This window comes from Eutrema salsugineum, unplaced genomic scaffold (genome assembly GCF_000478725.1).
Source record: "Eutrema salsugineum unplaced genomic scaffold, Eutsalg1_0 scaffold_2, whole genome shotgun sequence".
NCBI lineage: Eukaryota > Viridiplantae > Streptophyta > Magnoliopsida > Brassicales > Brassicaceae > Eutrema > Eutrema salsugineum.
In genome coordinates, this window is record NW_006256829.1 from 8844655 (window position 1) to 8864198 (window position 19544).

General features: G+C 39.4%; 5 protein-coding genes and 1 non-coding gene across 8 annotated transcripts; 4 read left to right on the forward strand and 2 right to left on the reverse strand.

The window, feature by feature from the left end:
- Nucleotides 1-516: 516 nt before the first annotated feature.
- LOC18016556 (protein-tyrosine kinase 2-beta) lies at nucleotides 517-3667 on the reverse strand. Its single transcript, XM_006401009.2, has 3 exons — nucleotides 3118-3667; nucleotides 1728-2808; nucleotides 517-1119 (listed from the first exon to the last, which is right to left on the reverse strand). Exons 1-3 carry the CDS (start codon nucleotides 3561-3563, stop codon nucleotides 835-837), a joined length of 1812 nt encoding a protein of 603 aa, XP_006401072.1. The 5' UTR covers nucleotides 3564-3667; the 3' UTR covers nucleotides 517-834.
- A 639-nt stretch (nucleotides 3668-4306) lies between these two features.
- On the forward strand, nucleotides 4307-10769 carry LOC18016557 (rab3 GTPase-activating protein catalytic subunit). 3 transcript variants are annotated; one of them, XM_006401010.2, is made up of 22 exons: nucleotides 4307-4482; nucleotides 4565-4608; nucleotides 4707-4770; nucleotides 4952-5078; nucleotides 5160-5227; nucleotides 5315-5412; nucleotides 5643-5814; nucleotides 6134-6362; nucleotides 6661-6787; nucleotides 6897-7006; nucleotides 7188-7280; nucleotides 7555-7683; nucleotides 7798-7931; nucleotides 8008-8103; nucleotides 8298-8365; nucleotides 8574-8742; nucleotides 8816-8887; nucleotides 9150-9189; nucleotides 9382-9659; nucleotides 9742-9919; nucleotides 10007-10224; nucleotides 10310-10769. In XM_006401010.2, exons 1-22 carry the CDS (start codon nucleotides 4426-4428, stop codon nucleotides 10625-10627), a joined length of 2889 nt encoding a protein of 962 aa, XP_006401073.1. In that variant the 5' UTR covers nucleotides 4307-4425; the 3' UTR covers nucleotides 10628-10769. The 3 variants fall into 3 exon arrangements, with proteins under 3 accessions (XP_006401073.1, XP_024011714.1, XP_024011713.1); XM_024155946.1 differs by having other exon boundaries at nucleotides 4341-4482; nucleotides 5182-5227; XM_024155945.1 differs by having other exon boundaries at nucleotides 4463-4482; nucleotides 4718-4770.
- Nucleotides 10770-10813: 44 nt separating this feature from the next.
- LOC18016558 (cinnamoyl-CoA reductase 1) lies at nucleotides 10814-12521 on the forward strand. The gene is made up of 6 exons (XM_006401011.2): nucleotides 10814-11049; nucleotides 11148-11320; nucleotides 11399-11584; nucleotides 11702-11864; nucleotides 11950-12136; nucleotides 12221-12521. The coding sequence occupies exons 1-6, from the start codon at nucleotides 10932-10934 to the stop codon at nucleotides 12363-12365; spliced, it is 972 nt and encodes a 323-aa protein (XP_006401074.1). The 5' UTR covers nucleotides 10814-10931; the 3' UTR covers nucleotides 12366-12521.
- A 104-nt stretch (nucleotides 12522-12625) lies between these two features.
- TRNAS-CGA lies at nucleotides 12626-12707 on the forward strand. Its single transcript has one exon. It is a non-coding gene; the product is annotated as a tRNA-Ser (tRNA).
- Nucleotides 12708-13605: 898 nt separating this feature from the next.
- Nucleotides 13606-14533, reverse strand: LOC18016559 (protein LIGHT-DEPENDENT SHORT HYPOCOTYLS 5). Its single transcript, XM_006401012.2, has one exon. It carries the CDS (start codon nucleotides 14374-14376, stop codon nucleotides 13825-13827), a length of 552 nt encoding a protein of 183 aa, XP_006401075.1. The 5' UTR covers nucleotides 14377-14533; the 3' UTR covers nucleotides 13606-13824.
- A 2840-nt stretch (nucleotides 14534-17373) lies between these two features.
- LOC112086703 (glucan endo-1,3-beta-glucosidase 9) lies at nucleotides 17374-19426 on the forward strand. Its single transcript, XM_024155955.1, has 2 exons — nucleotides 17374-17747; nucleotides 18274-19426. Exons 1-2 carry the CDS (start codon nucleotides 17404-17406, stop codon nucleotides 19364-19366), a joined length of 1437 nt encoding a protein of 478 aa, XP_024011723.1. The 5' UTR covers nucleotides 17374-17403; the 3' UTR covers nucleotides 19367-19426.
- The last annotated feature ends 118 nt before the right edge of the window (nucleotides 19427-19544 follow it).

The following is a 19544-nucleotide window of genomic DNA, read 5'->3' on the forward strand; positions in this document are numbered from 1 at the left end:
TGCAATAAAATGGGCACGTGGAGTGGTGGATTCTGAAAAGCATCACGTGTCACCACTTTGACGAAAGATAAAGATGAAATGTCTCCCTCTTCCCCCAAAAACCCAAATCCAATATATGCCTCTCAATTATGTTCGTTTTCACACATGCATGTGTCATGCACTCATGCGTGTGTATATACGTAAATGTGTAATGTGTTGTATTATATTTGTACTGGTGGGGCGTCGGCCTATGGACTCATTAGTGATTCGATTTCATTTTTGGGCTAGGCCTTTGATTTTGAATTAGTGATTTGTTTGTTTAATGTTGTCGTACTGCTATTTGTGAGTTCAAAGATGGCTACGGCTACGAGTAGTCAATAACCTTAAACTAGGCTGTCCATTTCAGATATCTAAAACTAAGTAATTTTGGTACTATGGCCCAATTGAATAAAGAAGGAGAGAGATAAATGAAAGATAGAAAAGTACCATTCTACATTCTACATTCTACTCATTCATATGCAATGTAGTAGGGTCAAATCTTACTTATCAGTTTATCCTTAAGTGGCAACAGCAACAAAAATCTGTTTGTTCCTATTACACACCACAATGTCATTGTTTGCAGTGAGAACCTGAAATATTAGCATTAGTTTAAGGCATTAGTTTCGGCCTAACGTAGACAAAAGAGGCGGGTCCTCAAGGTTAGCCACAATACAAGGGTCGAACCAAACCTACACGAACACCTTCCTCTCTATGTCCTTATATATTTCCAACTCAATTCATATAACCATTATGATCAATACATTCAGTGTTACAATCTCAATGTACAATATGATCCTTACCAAATAAAAACCAAACTTAGCGTGAAACGGCACGGAGCAACGTGCAGTGGATATCAGAGAAGTTGGGGCGTTTAGTGGGGGAGTTGTTCCAGCAATTGATCATCAGAGTTCTCAGGGTTTGAGGGCATTCCTTTGGGATCTCCGGTCTTAGGCCACAAGCCGCAATCCCAACAGCCGCCTGCACCGGCGAGCAAGACGCATAAGCCGCCTCTCCCGTCACCATCTCCCACAGTACCATCCCAAAACTATAAGCATTGCTCATCCAAGTCTCTGTTGTGTTCTCCGGGTCACCAGCTATTATCTGATTTCAACCATGTCATAAGAAAAAATAATCATAATAGTAAGTTTCATCAGATGAAATCAAGTAACCTTATGTTCAGTGGACCATTTGCAATTGCAATCGGAATAAACTCATATAACCAAAAAAAAAGAAGAAGAAGTTAGGTACGCTGAATCAATGAAGTAATAAAATTGGAAGGCGTAAGCTAGTCTAAGGTGCTTTTGTGAAGATAGACAGAACTTAATAAGACCCACTTTTGTTTACGATATATGTGACCAAAAGTGACGATCCAATTACTGCTCAGACAAACAGAAAAAGGTAAAGCAGATATGGCCAAAAGCAACGAAACTTTTTTTATCCAAAAAAAAAACAAAAAGAAAACAAGATGAGGTGGGTCATTTGGGGATAGACGGATAGTAGAGATGATGCATATAAGGTCTGCGACTGGTTTCTATGGGAATTATGATAATGGACCAGAGAGCTCTGTGAGCAAGCTTTCAGGTGCCGAATTTTTTGTATCACTTGGCTTTAGAAGAAAGAAACGATCTCGAAGTGGCAAGTATGGTGACGCTTACAATCTAATTCTCAAGTAATGTGCTGAACAAAGACAAGAGTAGGAGAATACAAACCTCAGGTGCAAGCCATCGATAGCCATCAGTTTCGTATTCCACGGCCTCACCAAAGTTCTTACAAGCGGTGACTATTCCAATATCCCCCAAACAGGCATTACCATGCTTATCTAGAAGTATTCTTTGTGTGTTAAGGTCCCTATAAGCAACACCATGATCATTAACAAACTTCAGCCCTTCAGCTATGTCAATAGCAATTCGCAGTATCTGCTTGGTCTGAAGCTTCTTGTTCTTTAACATTAGTTCATGGAGTGACCCGCCTTCCATCAGTTTTGTCACAACGCATAATCCGTGGTTCTCATCAATGCAAACGCCATAAAATTGCAGAATGCTCTTGTGTCCACAAGTCATCAGCTCCAAGAAATCTTTTCGGAGCTCAAACTCATATGAATTCCCTTTATCACAACCTTTTAGTTTCTCGATTCCCACCCGTTTCCCTCGGAAAACTCCTTTGAAAGAATTTGGTCCAATCTGATCACCAAACTCAACATTATCGGAATTCAATAGCCATTTTCCAATCTCATTGCCACCTGATTGGATGGTCTGCCATTCATCTACTGATACTGCAAATGAGGAACTCGATAGTGGAATTTGAAGTTGGATCATACTATTCAAGTTTTCTATCCCTAGCCTATTACTATGCTGAATGGACTCTTCTTCGACACCCCCAAGTTCCCCAACACCGCCGTTCTGTTCTTGACAGCCACAAAGTCCAAAAGGGAGCTTAACAGAAGTCGGTCTTGGCTTTCTGGTTGCAGACTTGAGGGCATTTTCTACCCGGGTTTTGAACAAATTCACTTGCCCAGACTGATCCAGAAGAAGAACAACACCGAGAGTCAAACCCTTCTTCTCAAAGATTTGTATCTTCTTGCAACAAATCGAAGCACCATCAAGAGCGCCTGACATGGTGGACCATGAAAGAGAAGAGTTACAGGCGAATGTAAATCTGAGGAGTGAACCCCGAGCTTCCTCAGCAGACACTTCTTGAATCATAAACACAGGATTGTCATCTCCAAAAGCTTGCTCTATCAACTTTACGTGTAGAAAGACTTCTTTCATATCGAATCCAGCCTGACTGTAACTGTTAAAACAAAACCAAATTATCTTGATTGGTCCATGATTTACCAAAATATATCAATATATCCAGAATCGAACTTTTCATCTCCCAGAGAAACACTAAAATACGATAGTTCTAGTGGGAAATAAGTGCAACATACATACAAGAATATATTAATAGTCTAGTGAAAGTGAAACCGAGAGAGAGAAATGGAACATTGCTTAAGCAGCTAAACTTGAGCTGCTTCGGAGTTTAGAAAATCGAAACAGCGAAAACTCGCAAAATATCTTTAAAGTGTCCCTAAATAGAAAGAAACTGATGAATCTGGTTTACCTGAAGGGCAAGGAATCGTAATGCTTCTTGAGATTCGATACGAGCTTCTCCGGTAACTGGCTACCAGGATACATCTTAGCGAGGTTCCTCACTACAGTAGCCCACAGGAGCTTCCTGCCGCCGCCGCCGCCGCCGGTTTCGCTCTTAGGCGACGGATTTCCGCCGACGCTCTGGTTGTCCCGCGCGGAATCGAGATTGAGCGAGTTTTTGAGCGACGAAATCGCCTCGGAGACGTTGCGGCTGAGACGCTGAAACCGCTTCTGCATAGCCGATGTGCTCTGATCGAAAAGCGGCGTGGATCCCTCGACCTCCAAAGCCGACTCAGGCTGAGACGTAATAAGAGACTCGGACCTGTCGTGCGTGCGCATGAGGACCTGATCCACCAGATCGTCGTCGGGAGCGCCACCTCCGGCACGGCTCGACCAGCACTCCAAAGCTGCAGCCATTTATAGGTCGTCGTCGTGGAAAATGACTATGAGTGAGCTGGGAGAGATGGAAAAATGGAGTGTGCTTCAGATTTCAAGGGATTTGAGATTTCATCTTCGTTAACAAACGTTAGTGAGGAGAGGACGGCTTCATTTATGTAAAGCAGTACGATTTCTCAGACTGTCTGTCTCCTCCTCGATCTACTACGCTCCCGTATTTCTATTTTTATTAATTGTTTTTTCAAATTAATGTATATTTTGTTATTTTGGGACATAACAATTGTTTTTACTTAATTTCTTTCAGATAATTAAATCTTAGTTGTGCATTGTGGTCCCTGCAAACATAATTGTGTTCACCTAAAATGATCACCAATCCCATATAAATACAAAAATTCCGAAATTATTAAAGCTGAAGAGAATTTCGATTATTGATTTGAGAAAAAAAAAAAGAAGATTAGTATTCACATTTGAAGTCTTGTAATAGAGGTAAATTTTTGTTTTCCCCCTATACATCACTGAGATTATATTTTGTGGACTACTTGAGAAATTGCAATGGGCACAAATAAGCTTTGTACTGGGCTACTACTGTTAGGCCCACTGGTATTTGCCTTTTTGTGACCGTCGGATCAGATTTAGAAACTTAAGTTAAAAGGATAATAAAATACAACTCGTTTCTAATTAAACGAAACGGCACGCGTTGTTATCACCGTTTGTCAAAGTCCCAAGTCAGCCTCGAACGACGACGTTCCTTCTCATTGTACCGTCTTCTTTAACTTTACACAATCGTCGTTGCTCTTTCCCGAAGCGGATCTCTTGATCGGAGGATCTCCAAGAGTTTCTCATCCAGAAAAAGAGAGCGGGAGAAAATCGCTCCCCAATTTATATGGCTTCTACAAGCAGACCGAATCCTCTCGAAGAAGATGATGATGCCGAAGAAGAGGTATGCCAGTTGCTATCCCCTTGTTCTTCATGTGCTCTTCTGTTTTTCTTTTTGTATTCATGAATCAGAAATTAAATTGCAGGTGCAACATTTCGATGATTTTACTCTAGCTTCTTCCTGGGAAAGGTAGCTCATCTTCACGATTTGAATGCTTGGATTCAATAATCAATACTACGTTGTTCTTTAACGAGCGGAAAGTCACCACTGATCCCGTTGCTTTTTAGATTCATTTCAGACATTGAAGCAACTTGTCGTCAATGGTTAGCCGATGGTCCCAAAAACCTGGTGGTACGTTTGCGTTTCCAAATTATTTCATCCCATTCCGATCGAGTTCTATAGCTGTAAATGGGACTTTCTGAACTCGTTAGAATCACATGAATGTGCTTTTGATGTACACATATGGACTTGGATGTTTATTTTAAAATCTACTTGCTATATCTCTTACGTTGCCTGCGTCCTGTGAGTGCAGGAAAAGGGGGCTGTTGCAGTGGAGGATTCCAAGAATCTGTTTAAGGTCAAGTACGATCTAAAAAATGTCGCAAAGAGCTATTGTATGGAGTTCTACTTTCAAATTGACAATAATGGTAGCCAACAAGGTATATAATTTTCAGGGTAATACGTTTTATCTTTGAGAAACTGCATTTTCTGTTTCTTGATTCGGTATCTGACTGATGCAGCTGGAATTGGTAATTGGAACAGTAATTCACATGATCTCCAGCTTTGCTTTGGGGTGAAGGATTTTCTGGTACGCTTTAAGTCTAAAATTTTTACTTGAAATGGTTCCTGCCCTTCTACATATTCGATATTTGATTACTATTCCTGCATCTTATAGTTGATTGCTCCACAAAGTGCCAGTGGGGTGCTTCTTGATTCACCAGAGTCTAGCAAGCTTCTGAGTTCGGTTGCTATTGCTTTGTCTAACTGTGCCAGGTACAATGTCTTAGCCCGTAACACCACTTTAGCTTTAGCATCGTAAAGTGTAACTCTTACAATACACTATTTCTTTGAGTTGATAACAAATCGCCTACCAATTACTCCGGAGTCTTGGAAATCAAAGTCGATAGAAATGTGTATCCCTGAGGATCTTTGCTAAGGAGATAACAGTGAGGTGCATATTTGGTTGAGCTAGTCACTAACTATTATGCGACTTTGGTATGCAGCTTGTGGCCAGCCTTTGTCCCTGTGCATGACCCTTCACGCAAAGCATATATTGGAATCCAGAATATGGGTACTGTTTTTACTAGAAGATTTGAAGCAGATCGTATTAATAGTCAAGTCCCTGTGAAACTCATGCACCTAGAAGGACTATATGAGTTGTTTGTTTCTAAGTTTGTAAGTCTTCGTGGCTCCTACTTAGTTATGTTCATTGGTACGATAATTGCTCAAAGCGGACTTGAAAACTTTCTAAGCATCAGCCATCACTGATGAAAAGCTGGTTTTTCAACTTAGTTGTTCTTAAGTTCTTTTCTTTTCTTCACATACTGTATTGCAATATGTACTTTATACAAAATGTTTCAAGCTGGATATTAGAAGGGGAGGCAATTTTTTAATCTTGACGTGAGATCCGGTCCAACTTGGCTTACTCTGTCACGTGATTAATTTGTTATTTTGCTAGATATTATATTTATTGAAAACAGTTCATTACTTAAAGGTTTATTCAGGAGTGGATTTCTCGATGCATAATTTCAAAGTCCATTTTATGATGAGGCTAACATACCAGACCTTCCCATATGAGGAGGATGAGGAAAATGATATGGATGAACTTATGGGTGACAAAACAGACACTGCAGAACACTATGGTTCTGAGTCACGTAACAAATTGCACTGGGACGATGATTGTCCTTGGAGTGAGTGGTACTCTGCTGAAGATCCACTTAGAGGTACATCCGTATGGAAAAAAAAAAATTGGACTATAGTCTAACACAATACGGTACTTATAAGTATTTTACATCTCTGTCTTACATATTAGTTAAGGATGTGTGTTTTTCTGTGATTGTACATCACAAGTTTTCTAATTTACTAGCTGGTCTTTATACCTCTGTATTTTAGCACACACAGATATATAATAGATGTGTGATTACAATCCTGTATCGTTCGTCAAAAGCATAGGCTGGTCTTTGGTGTTGGTATATGTGATTCAAGGAGTTCATTATCTAACTTTGTGGCTGATATGGACAGGATTCGAATTGGTGGTCACATGCGCTGACAAGACTGTAGAAAACACACTTGAAATGGCTGAACTTGAAAATGCTTCACCCCATGAAGCTGAGAAGTGGATTTTACACCCAATCCTCTCACCATATCTGTAAGAAATGCTTCTTATAGTTTCCCATTCTAGGGTAGAGTAGTAGTTTGCATGTGTTATGGTGTGTTTTTCTTCCCTTTCAGTTTTATAACAAATCATGTTTTACCAGGGGTGATCCTTCACATGGGAATAGAATTGATTTCTCTTCCCAACTACTTTGCGTGGTTGAAGCATTGGATATGTCATTCACAGCTCAGTTTATGGAGGATTTCGTGTCAGGTCTGTGCAATTTTGTATGCTCGTGTATTTTTGTCATGTTTTTAAACACATGTAGAAACTTCCACTAGCAAGGGATTGAGTTATAGCATATGATTAGTTTCCCTTATGTCTCAAATTTATTTTTACAGCATTAGCTTTCACCGACATTTCCACTGTCTAATGTTTTTTAAATCTCTCGCAGGGGAAAATCCAGGCTCCGAAAATTTGAAGACCTCAGTGGTCATACCTCCTCCAACAGTTCTTGATCGGGTGATTAAAGATCTCTTTCATGAGGGTATTCTTCCACTATATTATGTGTGGACATATAGATGCATGTGTACCACCTGTCTCTATGGTAGCTCAATATAAGCTTATGTTTCTGTTACACAACACTGAACATTAATTATCATTGCTGGGTCATGAATTCAAGTTACCATATATTCTAAATTTTTAGAATGAATTTTAATTTTGCAGCCATAATCATTTGAAAGTCCACCCCTTATGTCCCAGACATTTGTTAGAATCCAGCTATGTGGTATTGTTTCACCTTTTCCAATCTAATCTCGCAGGATCTAAGCTCCCAGATTTTACTAAAGGCGAACACAGGCTTTCTCGAGCTCTTAAGGCTGCACCGCTTGAGTCTCTTTTTACACAATTCTGTTTGCACTCACTGTGGTTTGGCAACTGCAATATCCGTGGTACGTGCTGGTAGACCAATCAGCCAAAATGGATTAAATTGCCAATGGCGTAATATGAGGAATAAACTGATTAATAGACGTATTGTTTTTTTTTTTTCTGCATCCCATCTCTAGCCATTGCCTCTCTCTGGATAGAGTTTGTCCGCGAAGTTCGTTGGTGTTGGGAAGAGTCACAGCCGTTGCCAAAAATGCCAGTTGATGGTTCTATTGATTTGTCCACTTGTTTAATCTACCAGAAGTTGCACCTGGTGATCCCCCATATATCCTTAATTGGAAATGTTAAATTTATTTTAGACACTAACAATTTTCTTCTTTGTTGATCAGCTTGCAATTTGCATTGAAAAAAAGCGTGAAATGAATGAAGAGTTCCTAGACTGTATAGGAAGTGAAGACAGTTCAGACGCTTCTGTTTCTGTGGAGGTGAGTGGCTAAGACTTTCTGTATTTGTGCATCTGTTGTTATGTACTGCCAGTAGATGTTTTATTAAATTAACAAATGCAACCGATACAAATATAAAAGATGTAGGGATTCCAAACACCTACAACAAACAGATCCTAATTCCTGTATTGCTTCTCTGCTGTTGGCTTGAAACATTTCTTTAAATCAATCCTCAGGAACACCAGAAGGTCGACAAGAGAAGAAATACATCCTCAGAAGCAGATCTGCAGAGGAAACGTGACAGGTGAACTTAGCAAGTGAGAGCTCTTAGGTTCTCGTTATTATTAAAACTGATGAAACCCTGATTATTATTATTGTTAAGTACTCATTCTCTTTCTCCGTTTCTTCCATTTCCATTTTAAATGATGATGACCCTTGATTGAATGTTAAAGCTCATTGAGAGGAAATCTTGACCAAAGCTAAGTGTTTAAATCTCTTTTGCGTGGATACAGTTCAATCGCAGAAGATACATCTAATCGACTCAGATTTGAGAGGAAAACTGAAAGCACAAATTCTGTGAACCAAAGCCCAACACATGCCATCAGAAGGGGTTCAGCTGGACCAGCGGGGACCATGATGCTCCTGAAGTCACATCAGCGACTCCATGCCCCATTTACACAGGTTGGTATTCGACTTGACCTAGTCCGTTTCCTATGATGTCGTTAACAATCTCATATTTCCTGAGTTATTACAGGATCCACCTCTTATGACTGAAGACATGCATGAAGAAAGACTCCAGGCTGTTGAGGCGTTTGGTGATTCCCTTGTAAGCTCAACATCTTTCCCAGTAGAAGTGAATTTGGTTTGATTATCTACTAAGAACGTTTCTCTAAGCTTAATGTTTCTTAACGAGTGAAGAAAAGAAAAAAATGTTTCTTGACAAATGTGTATATGCGTTTCCTTGCTATAATATGGATTTTTTTCTACATGTTTGTGTTATATCTTGACATTAGAGAAGTTGATAGCTTCTTTTAAGGTCATTTCGTTGTTTGACTATTGAAGAACTTTTTTTGCCCTTTGAACTTCAGAACGTTCCTGGCCAGTTGGAGAAAGACATCTTATTATCTGGTGAGATTTAAAATTCTCTCTGTTGTCTAGATATCGGAGAAGAATGTTCATTAAACTTTTTCTTTGTCATCTATTTCTAAGTTTGAGTCTATTGAAAGGGAACTATAGGAGCATATGTTTCGGAAATCTATCATAGATCCCCACACTTCATTTCTTCTTTCTATTTTTCTGATCTCACGAAGGTGATTGCAGACATGTCAGCATTCAAAGCAGCAAACCCGGATGCCGTGTTTGAGGACTTTATAAGATGGCATTCACCTGGAGATTGGGACAGTTCTGAGCCTGAAGCCGCTGAACCATCGGGAGGCTCCATCACTGAAGGCTCGAAGGATAAATGGCCTCCTCGTGGCCGCCTTTCTCAACGGATGTCTGATCAAGGAAACCTCTGGAGGAAAAGTTGGAACGATGCACCTGCTTTGCCAGCCGATGACCAAAAGCCCCTCCTAGACCCAAACCGAGAGGGAGAAAAGGTGAGTGAGTGTCTTTTTGAGATTATTCGATAACCTCTTGCGAGAGCAAGGTTTAACCTCGTTGTGTTGGAAAATTTCTCAGATTCTTCATTACCTGGAAACAGTGCGGCCTCATCAGCTTCTTGAGCAAATGGTCTGTACAGCCTTCAGAGGATCAGCCGACACTCTTAACCAGACAAACTTCGGGGACATGAAACAAATGACCTCTAAATTGGAGCAACTCTACCTCATCACCAAATCTACTTTGGGGGCTCTACAACGTACAAATATTTGTTATTTTTTTCCATAATTATATAAATCTTCGTCGTGGCCGTCTTGTCTCTATAATAACAGATGTTCGGATGCAGGAAATAATCTTCCGGATAGAGCAGAGACCATCAAAGACCTGAGACGTCTCTGTGTGGTCTTTGAACACGTCGAGAAGTTGGTAACGGTCGCAGCGTCTCTTCACAGAAAGTTCCTGGATGCATCACGCCTTGCTCAAGTTATATTCAGCGACTTCTACGGCATTTATGTTCCATTGATGGGAATAAACTCAAATGACGAAGAGAACAAAAGCAGGACGGTGAGTCATCGTTACACTAACGAGAATCTCGCTAATGAGAATGTTATAATTGAATGATCTAACGTGTCTGGTCACTGAAACACAGGAGATGGAAGTAGGTAGACAGGAAGTGACTCCGAGAGAGAGACAAGTGGTGTCGAATCTGTTCTCGCCGCCATCAGCGAACCAGTCATGGAGAAAAGTGTTGAGCATGGGAAATCTTCTAAACGGACACGAACCCATTCTCAGGGAGATCATTTTCTCCACCGGAGACGATGTCAACAACGGAATCCATTACGCGGCGGCTGCTGACGTGGCGGCCACCAGTGACCGGAGGAGAGAAGAAATCGAGACGCACCGAATGTACGTCTCTGGAACATCGAACGATCTCCGCGTTGCGCTCTCTGTTACTTCCTGCGATTGATTCTTTTTCATTTTGATTTAACCGTACGATATAACGCATTTGTTCTCTAACAGAAAATTAACAAATGAACAAATTTCTGTAAGCAACAATTTTTTTGCTTGATGTGTATTAATTCAGACGATAAATAAAGCTATCTCATAGATCATAGATTTATGTGCTTAATTATTCTGTTGTGGCCACGTGGCACCATTACTCTACTCTCGAGTCTCAAACAGCCAGAGAAAGAGAGAGAGTGAGAGTGTCTGAAAAAGAGTTTTGTCTGTCTGAAACTGAGAGAAAACGCTTTAATCAGTCAAATTCATCAATGTCGACGGAACGAGAAGTAGTTTGCGTCACCGGCGCCAGTGGCGGCATCGGCTCGTGGCTCGTCCATCTGCTCCTCCAACGCGGCTACTCCGTCCACGCCACCGTGAAAAACCTCCGTAATCTCTACGAATTCCTCTCGTCGATTACGCCTCCACCCTCCAGTAACCGTATTCTCCGCCTAATTGTCATGGATTTTGTCAAATCTGTGTTGCAGAGGATGAGAAAGAGACAAAACATCTGGAAGCTCTCGAAGGTGCGGCCACGCGCCTCCATCTATTCGAGATGGATCTCCTGCAGTACGACACTGTTTCCGCCGCCGTCAAAGGATGTTCCGGCGTATTCCACCTTGCATCGCCCTGTATCGTCGATGAGGTCCAAGATCCCCAGGTTCTATACTCACTCCCAATTCTAAGCTTTTAATGATTAGAGAAGTTCGTCACTTCATGTGTATATATGTGTACACAGAAGCAACTACTTGACCCGGCGGTTAAGGGAACCATAAATGTACTGACGGCGGCGAAAGAAGCCGGCGTTAAGAGGGTTGTGGTGACGTCATCCATATCGGCGATAACCCCAAGCCCCAACTGGCCTGCCGATAAGATCAAGAACGAGGAATGTTGGGCTGACCAAGACTACTGCAACCAAAATGGAGTACGTGTCTCTAATTAAGATCTACTGATTCCACATCTTTCTTGATTTATCTTGTAGATGGTATAGGTTTCTTTGAAATGAGCGTAGTTCTTGTGTTGGTTTGGTTTGGTTTGGTAGTTGTGGTATCCACTGTCGAAGACGCTCGCCGAGAAGGCAGCTTGGGAGTTTGCAGAGGAGAAAGGATTGGATGTGGTTGTGGTGAATCCAGGCACTGTCATGGGTCCTATGATTTCTCCATCCCTTAACGCAAGCATGCTCATGCTTCTACGCCTTCTTCAGGGTATTCTCTTTTGATTCTATATATCACATATTTTGAATTGGGTCTTGAGTGACAAAAGTCTCTTTATTATCCAATGATGCAACAGGGTGCACAGAGACGTACGAGAACTTCTTCATGGGGTCGGTGCATTTCAAGGACGTGGCCTTAGCCCATATTCTTGTCTACGAGAACCCATCTGCAAAAGGAAGACACTTGTGCGTCGAGGCCATCTCTCACTACGGTGATTTTGTAGCCAAAGTGGCTGACCTCTATCCCAACTACAATGTCCCCAAGTAAGTCACAACCTCTCTTTCAAACACTCGTTGTGTTTCTATATACGTAGCTTTCAGTAACATGTACTGGAAACTCTGTCTTAGGTTACCGAGAGAGACTCAACCGGGTTTACTCCGAGCCAAGAACGCTGCAACGAAGCTGATGGAATTGGGGTTAGAGTTCAGGTGCATGGACGAAATCATCAAGGAAGGTGTGGAGAGTCTTAAAAGCAAAGGGTTTATCTCTTAACGCATCTCCTTAATTGGGAATTAAAAACAAAATCTGGAGGCAGCAGAACTATCATGTAATATGATATAAGATTTTGCAGTTCATAATAAATAAGCTACACATTGTTATGGTGATCCAACTAATTTTATCATTAATAATATCGTGTGTGAATCTGAATAGCTCAGCTCTGAGAAACTTCAGAGAACTGGCTTTCTGTTTGTCGCTGTTTTTAAGCGATTAATTTTGTCTATATTAATCTCTTGTTGTTGTTTAAACGCAATGTCGATATGTCCGAGCGGTTAAGGAGATTGACTCGAAATCAATTGGGCTTTGCCCGCGCAGGTTCGAATCCTGCTGTCGACGTTTCTTTTTATATTTTTATTTACCAATTTTCCTCTTTTTCCAAATACACACGTCTATGTCCATAACGAGGTTACCAACCTGAGTGACAACTGACAAGTTTAATGTGATTCCTTCTTTTTTTTTTATTCGGGCAATAGGATTTATCTTCTTTTCTATTATAATTTTAAAAACAACTATCAAACTATAATAATTGATTTTCAAAACTAGACTCTCACTTTCTTCTTCAGTCTACCATCTTACTAATTGGCAAGTTCCGAAGCACTAGCCCTCTAGTTATATAACTAGGCTATTAGCCTATTACTGTTTTTTTTTTTGGGTGTTGAGATCAAAGTGCTTTGAGTTTGAGAATTATGAAACGATGAAGATTTGTATATTACTTACCAAGAGAAATAATGCTAGGTTGGCCACTAGTCCTTTTCAAATAATTAAGACCACCCACTATAATTTTTTATTTTTGCTATTTCTAAGATATATATAGATCTTGAGCTTGTACCATCATTTCCTCTTTTGTTATGATCATGTCTCTGTTAACAAGTATATACCGTGTATATAGGCTAGATATTAATGCACTCATACCTAATATATTGAGTCTCCTGTGAATTCCATGAAAAGTGTGAAATAAAAAAATAGTCCGCATTTCTATATATGCTTACCAATTCTAAATTATTTTCTGAATCAAGGAACTCATATATTATTGAGTCGTTGAATTTGTAAAGAAGAAAATAAAATAAAGTGAGTAACAAGATGATGATGATGATCATCAAGGCTTTTAAAAAGTAAGCACCTGAAGATTTGTGACTTGTGAAAGAAATCACAGCTCACGTGAGACCCGAGACTTCGCATGTGCACACATCACAATTATACTGATCAATCAATCACGGTGAAAAATAAGTGATCATTGTAGATAGCTAATCATAATAAGTTCTTATTAATAATCGTTGATCGTCTCTTCCATCTATACAATTGAAATTTACATATATATCTTGAATCATCAAATAAACAAAATATATCATCTATAAGTAAAAAATTAGAAAGTAAAGAACTCAAGAATCACTACACCATAGTTTTCTCTTAGATATAGCATTAGGTATGTGGAATTTTTTTCCGAATCGCCCAACTATGCCGTAGTTGCAGCACTAACGACCAAAGCAGCACCACCACCACTTCCTCCGGCGTCGTCTCCATCACCGGCGGTTGGAGCTGCCGTGGACGTAGGAGGCCGTTTCCGCTTTTTCTTGTCGTAGGGAATCCCTCGAGCCTTAGCCTGAGATTCACGGACTTCCTTAAGATAGATCCTAACGGCCTTGGCAGCGAAAGGGTTAGACTCAGGAAGACCACCGCCGATTTCTTCGAACGCAGCCCTTAGACGGCCGATGAGAGCGTCCAGGCTTCCCCAAGCTTGCTTGAGAGGGCAGGTGCACTGAGCCGGTGGGTTAGGCTCTCCGAAGAAGGGACAAGCCACGACGTGGACTTTGGTCTTACCAAACTGGTCGAGGTACTTAAGGAACTCGATGACGTGTGCGCCACTGCAACGAGACAGACTCAGAGGTGGCTTGTGGTTCTTTAGATACTGAAGGAAAGTGTTCCAGTCTCGTCTCTTCTGCGACTCGTAACGGCTTGGTGAGGAGGAGGAACTCGCGGCTGCCTTCGCTGCGGTTTCTCCCTCCATCTATGATCCTAAGTCAGGACGTTGTTTAGATATTAGGGTTCTTGATTTTGTTTTCGAGTATGTGTGTGCGTGTGGGTCGTGTGCTTGAGAGTGAGGAGAGAGAGAGAGAGAAAAGAGAGGGAGGAACAGTTTTATGTTCAGTCACAACTCACAAGTTGGATTTGATTATTCATATTGTAGTTTCTCACCTTTATTTACGTCCCATCATCACATTTCTTTCTCTGGGAACCAAAAGAAAAAAGAAAAAGGAGAAAATGGAAATTGAAGATACATCCAATTTATATACCTGTTTTAGCTTTCACTTTGATTCCTTTGATAATTTAGTTTTTTCTTATGGGTCGACTTGTTAAATAAGCTAGGAATCACATCTATTTTATATTTGGACTAAGAAAACAAATGAATATTTGGATTAAGGAATCACATCTATTACATTTGCATCAAGATTACAAATGAGTACAAGTGTAAAACTTAAGGATTCAGGCTTATAAGTTATAAGCATAATAATAGCAATTTACAAGATTATAGTATAATCTTTGCAATGGGTGCCCGTTTAGATCGATGTTTGTTAAAATATCATACGACATACATGTTGCGTGTACATCTAAAACTAAAACAAATTGACAATAAAGAGATTTACATGTAAGTGTATGACCCTAAATCTTAGTTATATGATCTCACATCAAATTTTTTTAATATATGTTATTTCTACTCCAAACAAAAAATGCAAAGTAATTATTAATATAGTACCCGACATGTTTTGCTTACGTATATTTCATCACTTCCATTGAAAAAAGTTATGTAATGATTTCCAAAATTGACTTCTAATGTACACAGTACACCCAAAAAGAATGTAACATATGAATGATATTAATCACGGCGTTAATTAAGGGATTACATATAAATCTTGGTTATATATGTACCTATATCTCAGACATTCATATTCAAATTTCTGACATTTTAAAGATAAATTAAAATATTAAAGTAATTATCATCATATTACGTTTTCATATATATATTTCATCACCTACATTGAAAAAAATGTTATTTATGTAATTTCGATATTGACTTTTCTAATGTGCAACCAAAAATTAACATATGAATGATTTTTGACATATTTCATCATTATCATCTAAATTTAAGCTCTATAGTCGATACCTTCCTTGGTTCATTTGATTTAATCGTTTAGGATATAACTTTATATATCTTGTTGACACATCAAATCATATCAATAGATCGTCTGTCCAATGTTTATACTATTGTAGGAATTGCAACTTTTGTCCCTTTATCCACTTTTTGTCACTATACTGAATATTATTATCATGTTTACTCATCGTAGTTAATAGTTCGCTGATTAGTAGCTGTTAGTATCAAAGGTTGTAACTAAATATGCATGCTGCTGAATTAGTCTTATATTGACGGCATAGATAATTTCTTGTTTTTCTTTATTTATAAAGGCCATGAATGATTTCTCGTTTTCGTTGTGTCTTAATCTGAAGAGTATCAATATTAACACTTTGGTATACACTTATTAAAAATATAAGAATTGAAGCCCATAGTAATCGGATCACCAACTAGTCAACTATCATATTAAAAGACTTAAGTCTTAATGATACAATATAAATTCAGGTAGCTAATCAAACTCTCAAATTATGTTTGTCAGAATTTTAACTAGGCATTCTTGTATATAAAGATATTTCTTAGAGTTAATAATTATACAATTTTACAATGTCCATATATAATTTGAGGAAATCATGCAATCGCAATATGAATTGGTTCATCGTATGCAAATTAAGACTTATGGAGATGGATTTGATAAAATAGAAAAACAAATGAAAAAGAGAAGAAATGGCGAGGAGTTGGTAGTGGGTCAAGAATCAATGAAGAAAGGTATTGGCCATTAATTTCCAAATAGTCTAACCCACGAAATTTCATCACTGATCGATTTTTTTATTAGGTTGTAGAGACGCATGGTTATTATTTATCAGGATCATGTGGCAATCATTTAAATAAAAGTACCCTACCACAACAACTATATATATATATTCATTCTTCAATTTTATTCATCCAATCATCAAATTTAGAATCAAGAATATAAACGTCACACCTTACCAGTAATATATATCATCAGTTTAATAAACAAATAGATTTAATTCACCACCTTAGTTGCATGACTTGATTTCTTCAAAATCTCATTTGAACATACAAAACAATCATACAATAGTCATAATGGTGTACCATAATAAGTACCATAATAAGGTCTCATCCGTTGACAAAAGAAAAACAAACAAAAAAAGAGATCGACCTCATCTTAAGCAATACAAACGTAATTCAGTTTGTTTGTATAGCTTAACAAAATACATTATCTTCTTCCTTTTGCAATTTTGTGCAAAAATAATTAGAAACACCACTCAATCTAATTAATGCTTCTAGAAAGATAGCATCACATGATTGCACATTATATTGCAAAAGCAACAAAACTAATAAAAAAAACGTAGTAACAAAACTAATCTTTTTTTTTTTTTTTAAACCCTTAGACCATCATTAACGCTAGTTTTTAAAGGATTTCTTAACAATATTTTTGATTAAAATAATCAAAAGAAGAAGTTGGAAGTTTAGAAACGTTTCTTATTATATAGGAACATTAAAAACGTTTTTTATTGCCATGTCTCTGACACTTTGACAATACATATATAGTAAAATTCTAGTTACAAAGCGATAGTCTCTGATACATTGTTCCAAGAAAAACAAAAATTTCGTAGGAAAATTCAAGAAATACATAAATCAGTCGTCAATCAACGAAAATCAAATAATACCTCTTAATGCAAAAACAGATCACCCATTAGCTTTAAACGTCATGTAAAGCCCAAGTAGTATTAGTGTAAAGCCCAGCGTGTAAACGTCATGCCATTTTGATAGATAAATAACAGTGTCAAGTGGGCTGGCTCAGTCATAAAACGGCACGTAGTGCTAACATGGAACTTCTTGGCCTGGCATTATTATCGCCAATCGAGGAGCTTCACTGAATTGATGGCTCGTCGACTGTTTCTCCTCCTCCTCGCCGTCACGGCGGAGTTGAGTCTGACGAGATTCACCGCCGGAGCGGTCGGCGTGAACTGGGGTACAGATGCCTCGCACCCTCTTCCGCCTTCCAAGGTTGTAGAGCTTTTGAAATCCAACGGCATTGCCAAAGTGAAGCTCTTCGATGCCGACCCAAAAGTTCTCGGAGCACTCTCTGGTTCCAATATTGGTGTCACTGTTGGAATCCCTAATTCCATGATCAAGAGCTTGAATGCGTCCAGAAAAGCAGCAGAGAGCTGGGTCCATGACAATGTCACTCGTTACTTCGACGGCGGAAACAGAGTTCGAATCGAGTATCTTCTTTCTCCTTCTCTTCCGCTTTTCCAAATAGCTACTCTTGTTAGATTTATTTTTTCAAAAGATATAGCTAGATTTTGTGAGTTTCAAGCTGGGAAATTTCCTTTTTAGACCAGTTTCCCATAATTGCTTTGTATCTTCTGGGAATTTGTCGAAGTTTATAATCTTTTAGCTTCATTTTCGGTCGTGCAACGATAATGTTGGAATAACATAGTCGCAAACGGACATGAAATGGATAATTTTTTGATTCAAAGTTTGTTTGGTTTCAGAAGAATATATGCTTGATGCTCCTCTACTTTTTGAGCTGAGGGAAATTAAACGCATCTGCACAAAAGAGCTCCTAATGTTGAAACATTCTTGTGTAAATGACAATCTTGTTGTATGGTTTTCAAACTCACACATAGAAATTGCTCACTTGGATTTCTTTCACTGCCAATCTTTCTTCTTGTTGTGGGCTTATCATTGAATTATGGTTTAAAGTTTCGAGATTATGGAGGGTTCCTCACTTGGATTGGTTTTCAGGTACGTAGCAGTTGGAGATGAGCCATTTCTACAGAGCTATGGCAATCAGTATAGGCCTTTTGTCATTGGAGCAGCTATGAACATCCAAAATGCTTTAGCTAAAGCGAGCTTGGCAAGTGAAGTGAAGGTCGTAGTTCCCTCCAGCTTTGACTCCTTTATTTCTGAATCTGGTCGACCTTCTTCAGGACACTTCAGGGCTGACCTCAACAAGACAATGATCGAACTCCTCTCCTTTCTTACAAAGCACCACTCTCCCTTCTTTGTGACACTCTCTCCTTTTCTAAGCTTTCACCAGAACAAGAACTTTTCTCTCGACTTTAGCCTCTTCAAAGAAAGTGCACAAGCTCACAAAGACGGTCGTAAAAACTACAGAAACAGCTTTGATCTGAGCTACGACACACTTGTCTCTGCATTGTCCAGTATTGGGTTCCCAGGGATGGATATCGTCGTGTCAAAGATTGGTTGGCCTACTGATGGAGCAGCCAATGCCACGTCACCAACTTCCGAGGCGTTCTTGAAAGGACTGATGGGTCATCTGGAGAAAAAGACGGGCTCTATGCTGCGCCCTCCAGTTGAAACCTACATTGAAAGCCTCTTGGACGAGGATCAGAGGAGCGTGTCTTTTGGGAACTTTGAGAGGCATTGGGGAGTGTTCACATTCGATGGTCAGGCCAAATACAGTTTCAGTTTCAACCATAACTCAAAGAAACTGGTTAACGCGCAGAACGTTCAGTACCTTTCTCCCAAGTGGTGTGTCGTGAACAATAACATGGACTTGTCAAACGCGTCGGCAAAAGCGTTAGAGGCATGTTCTGTTGCTGACTGCACATCAGTACTTCCCGGTGGGTCGTGTTCAGGTATCAGATGGCCAGGCAATGTGTCGTATGCGTTCAATAGCTTGTATCAGCAAAACGATCACAGAGCAGATAGCTGTGACTTTGGTGGGCTTGGTTTGATCACAACCGTTGATCCTTCTGAGGATAATTGCAGGTTCTGGATTCAACTTGACACTTCTCATTCATCTTCTCACATTCCTATTTTCTTTCAGTGTTGGTCTCTCCTTCTATTCTTTCTACTGTCTGGACTCAGTTAAAACAGGTTTTGATGTACTAATGAAACTCTCCAAATTTTCTCAACCTAACAAATAGCCTCATTAAAACTGTTATTGGGCTGGGTGATTATGGGCCTTGGAGACGGCGTCGTTTTTAGTATGATAAAAAGGCAAATCCAGTTGTTTTGGAAACTGGTCAGTAAAGATAAGATAAATACGA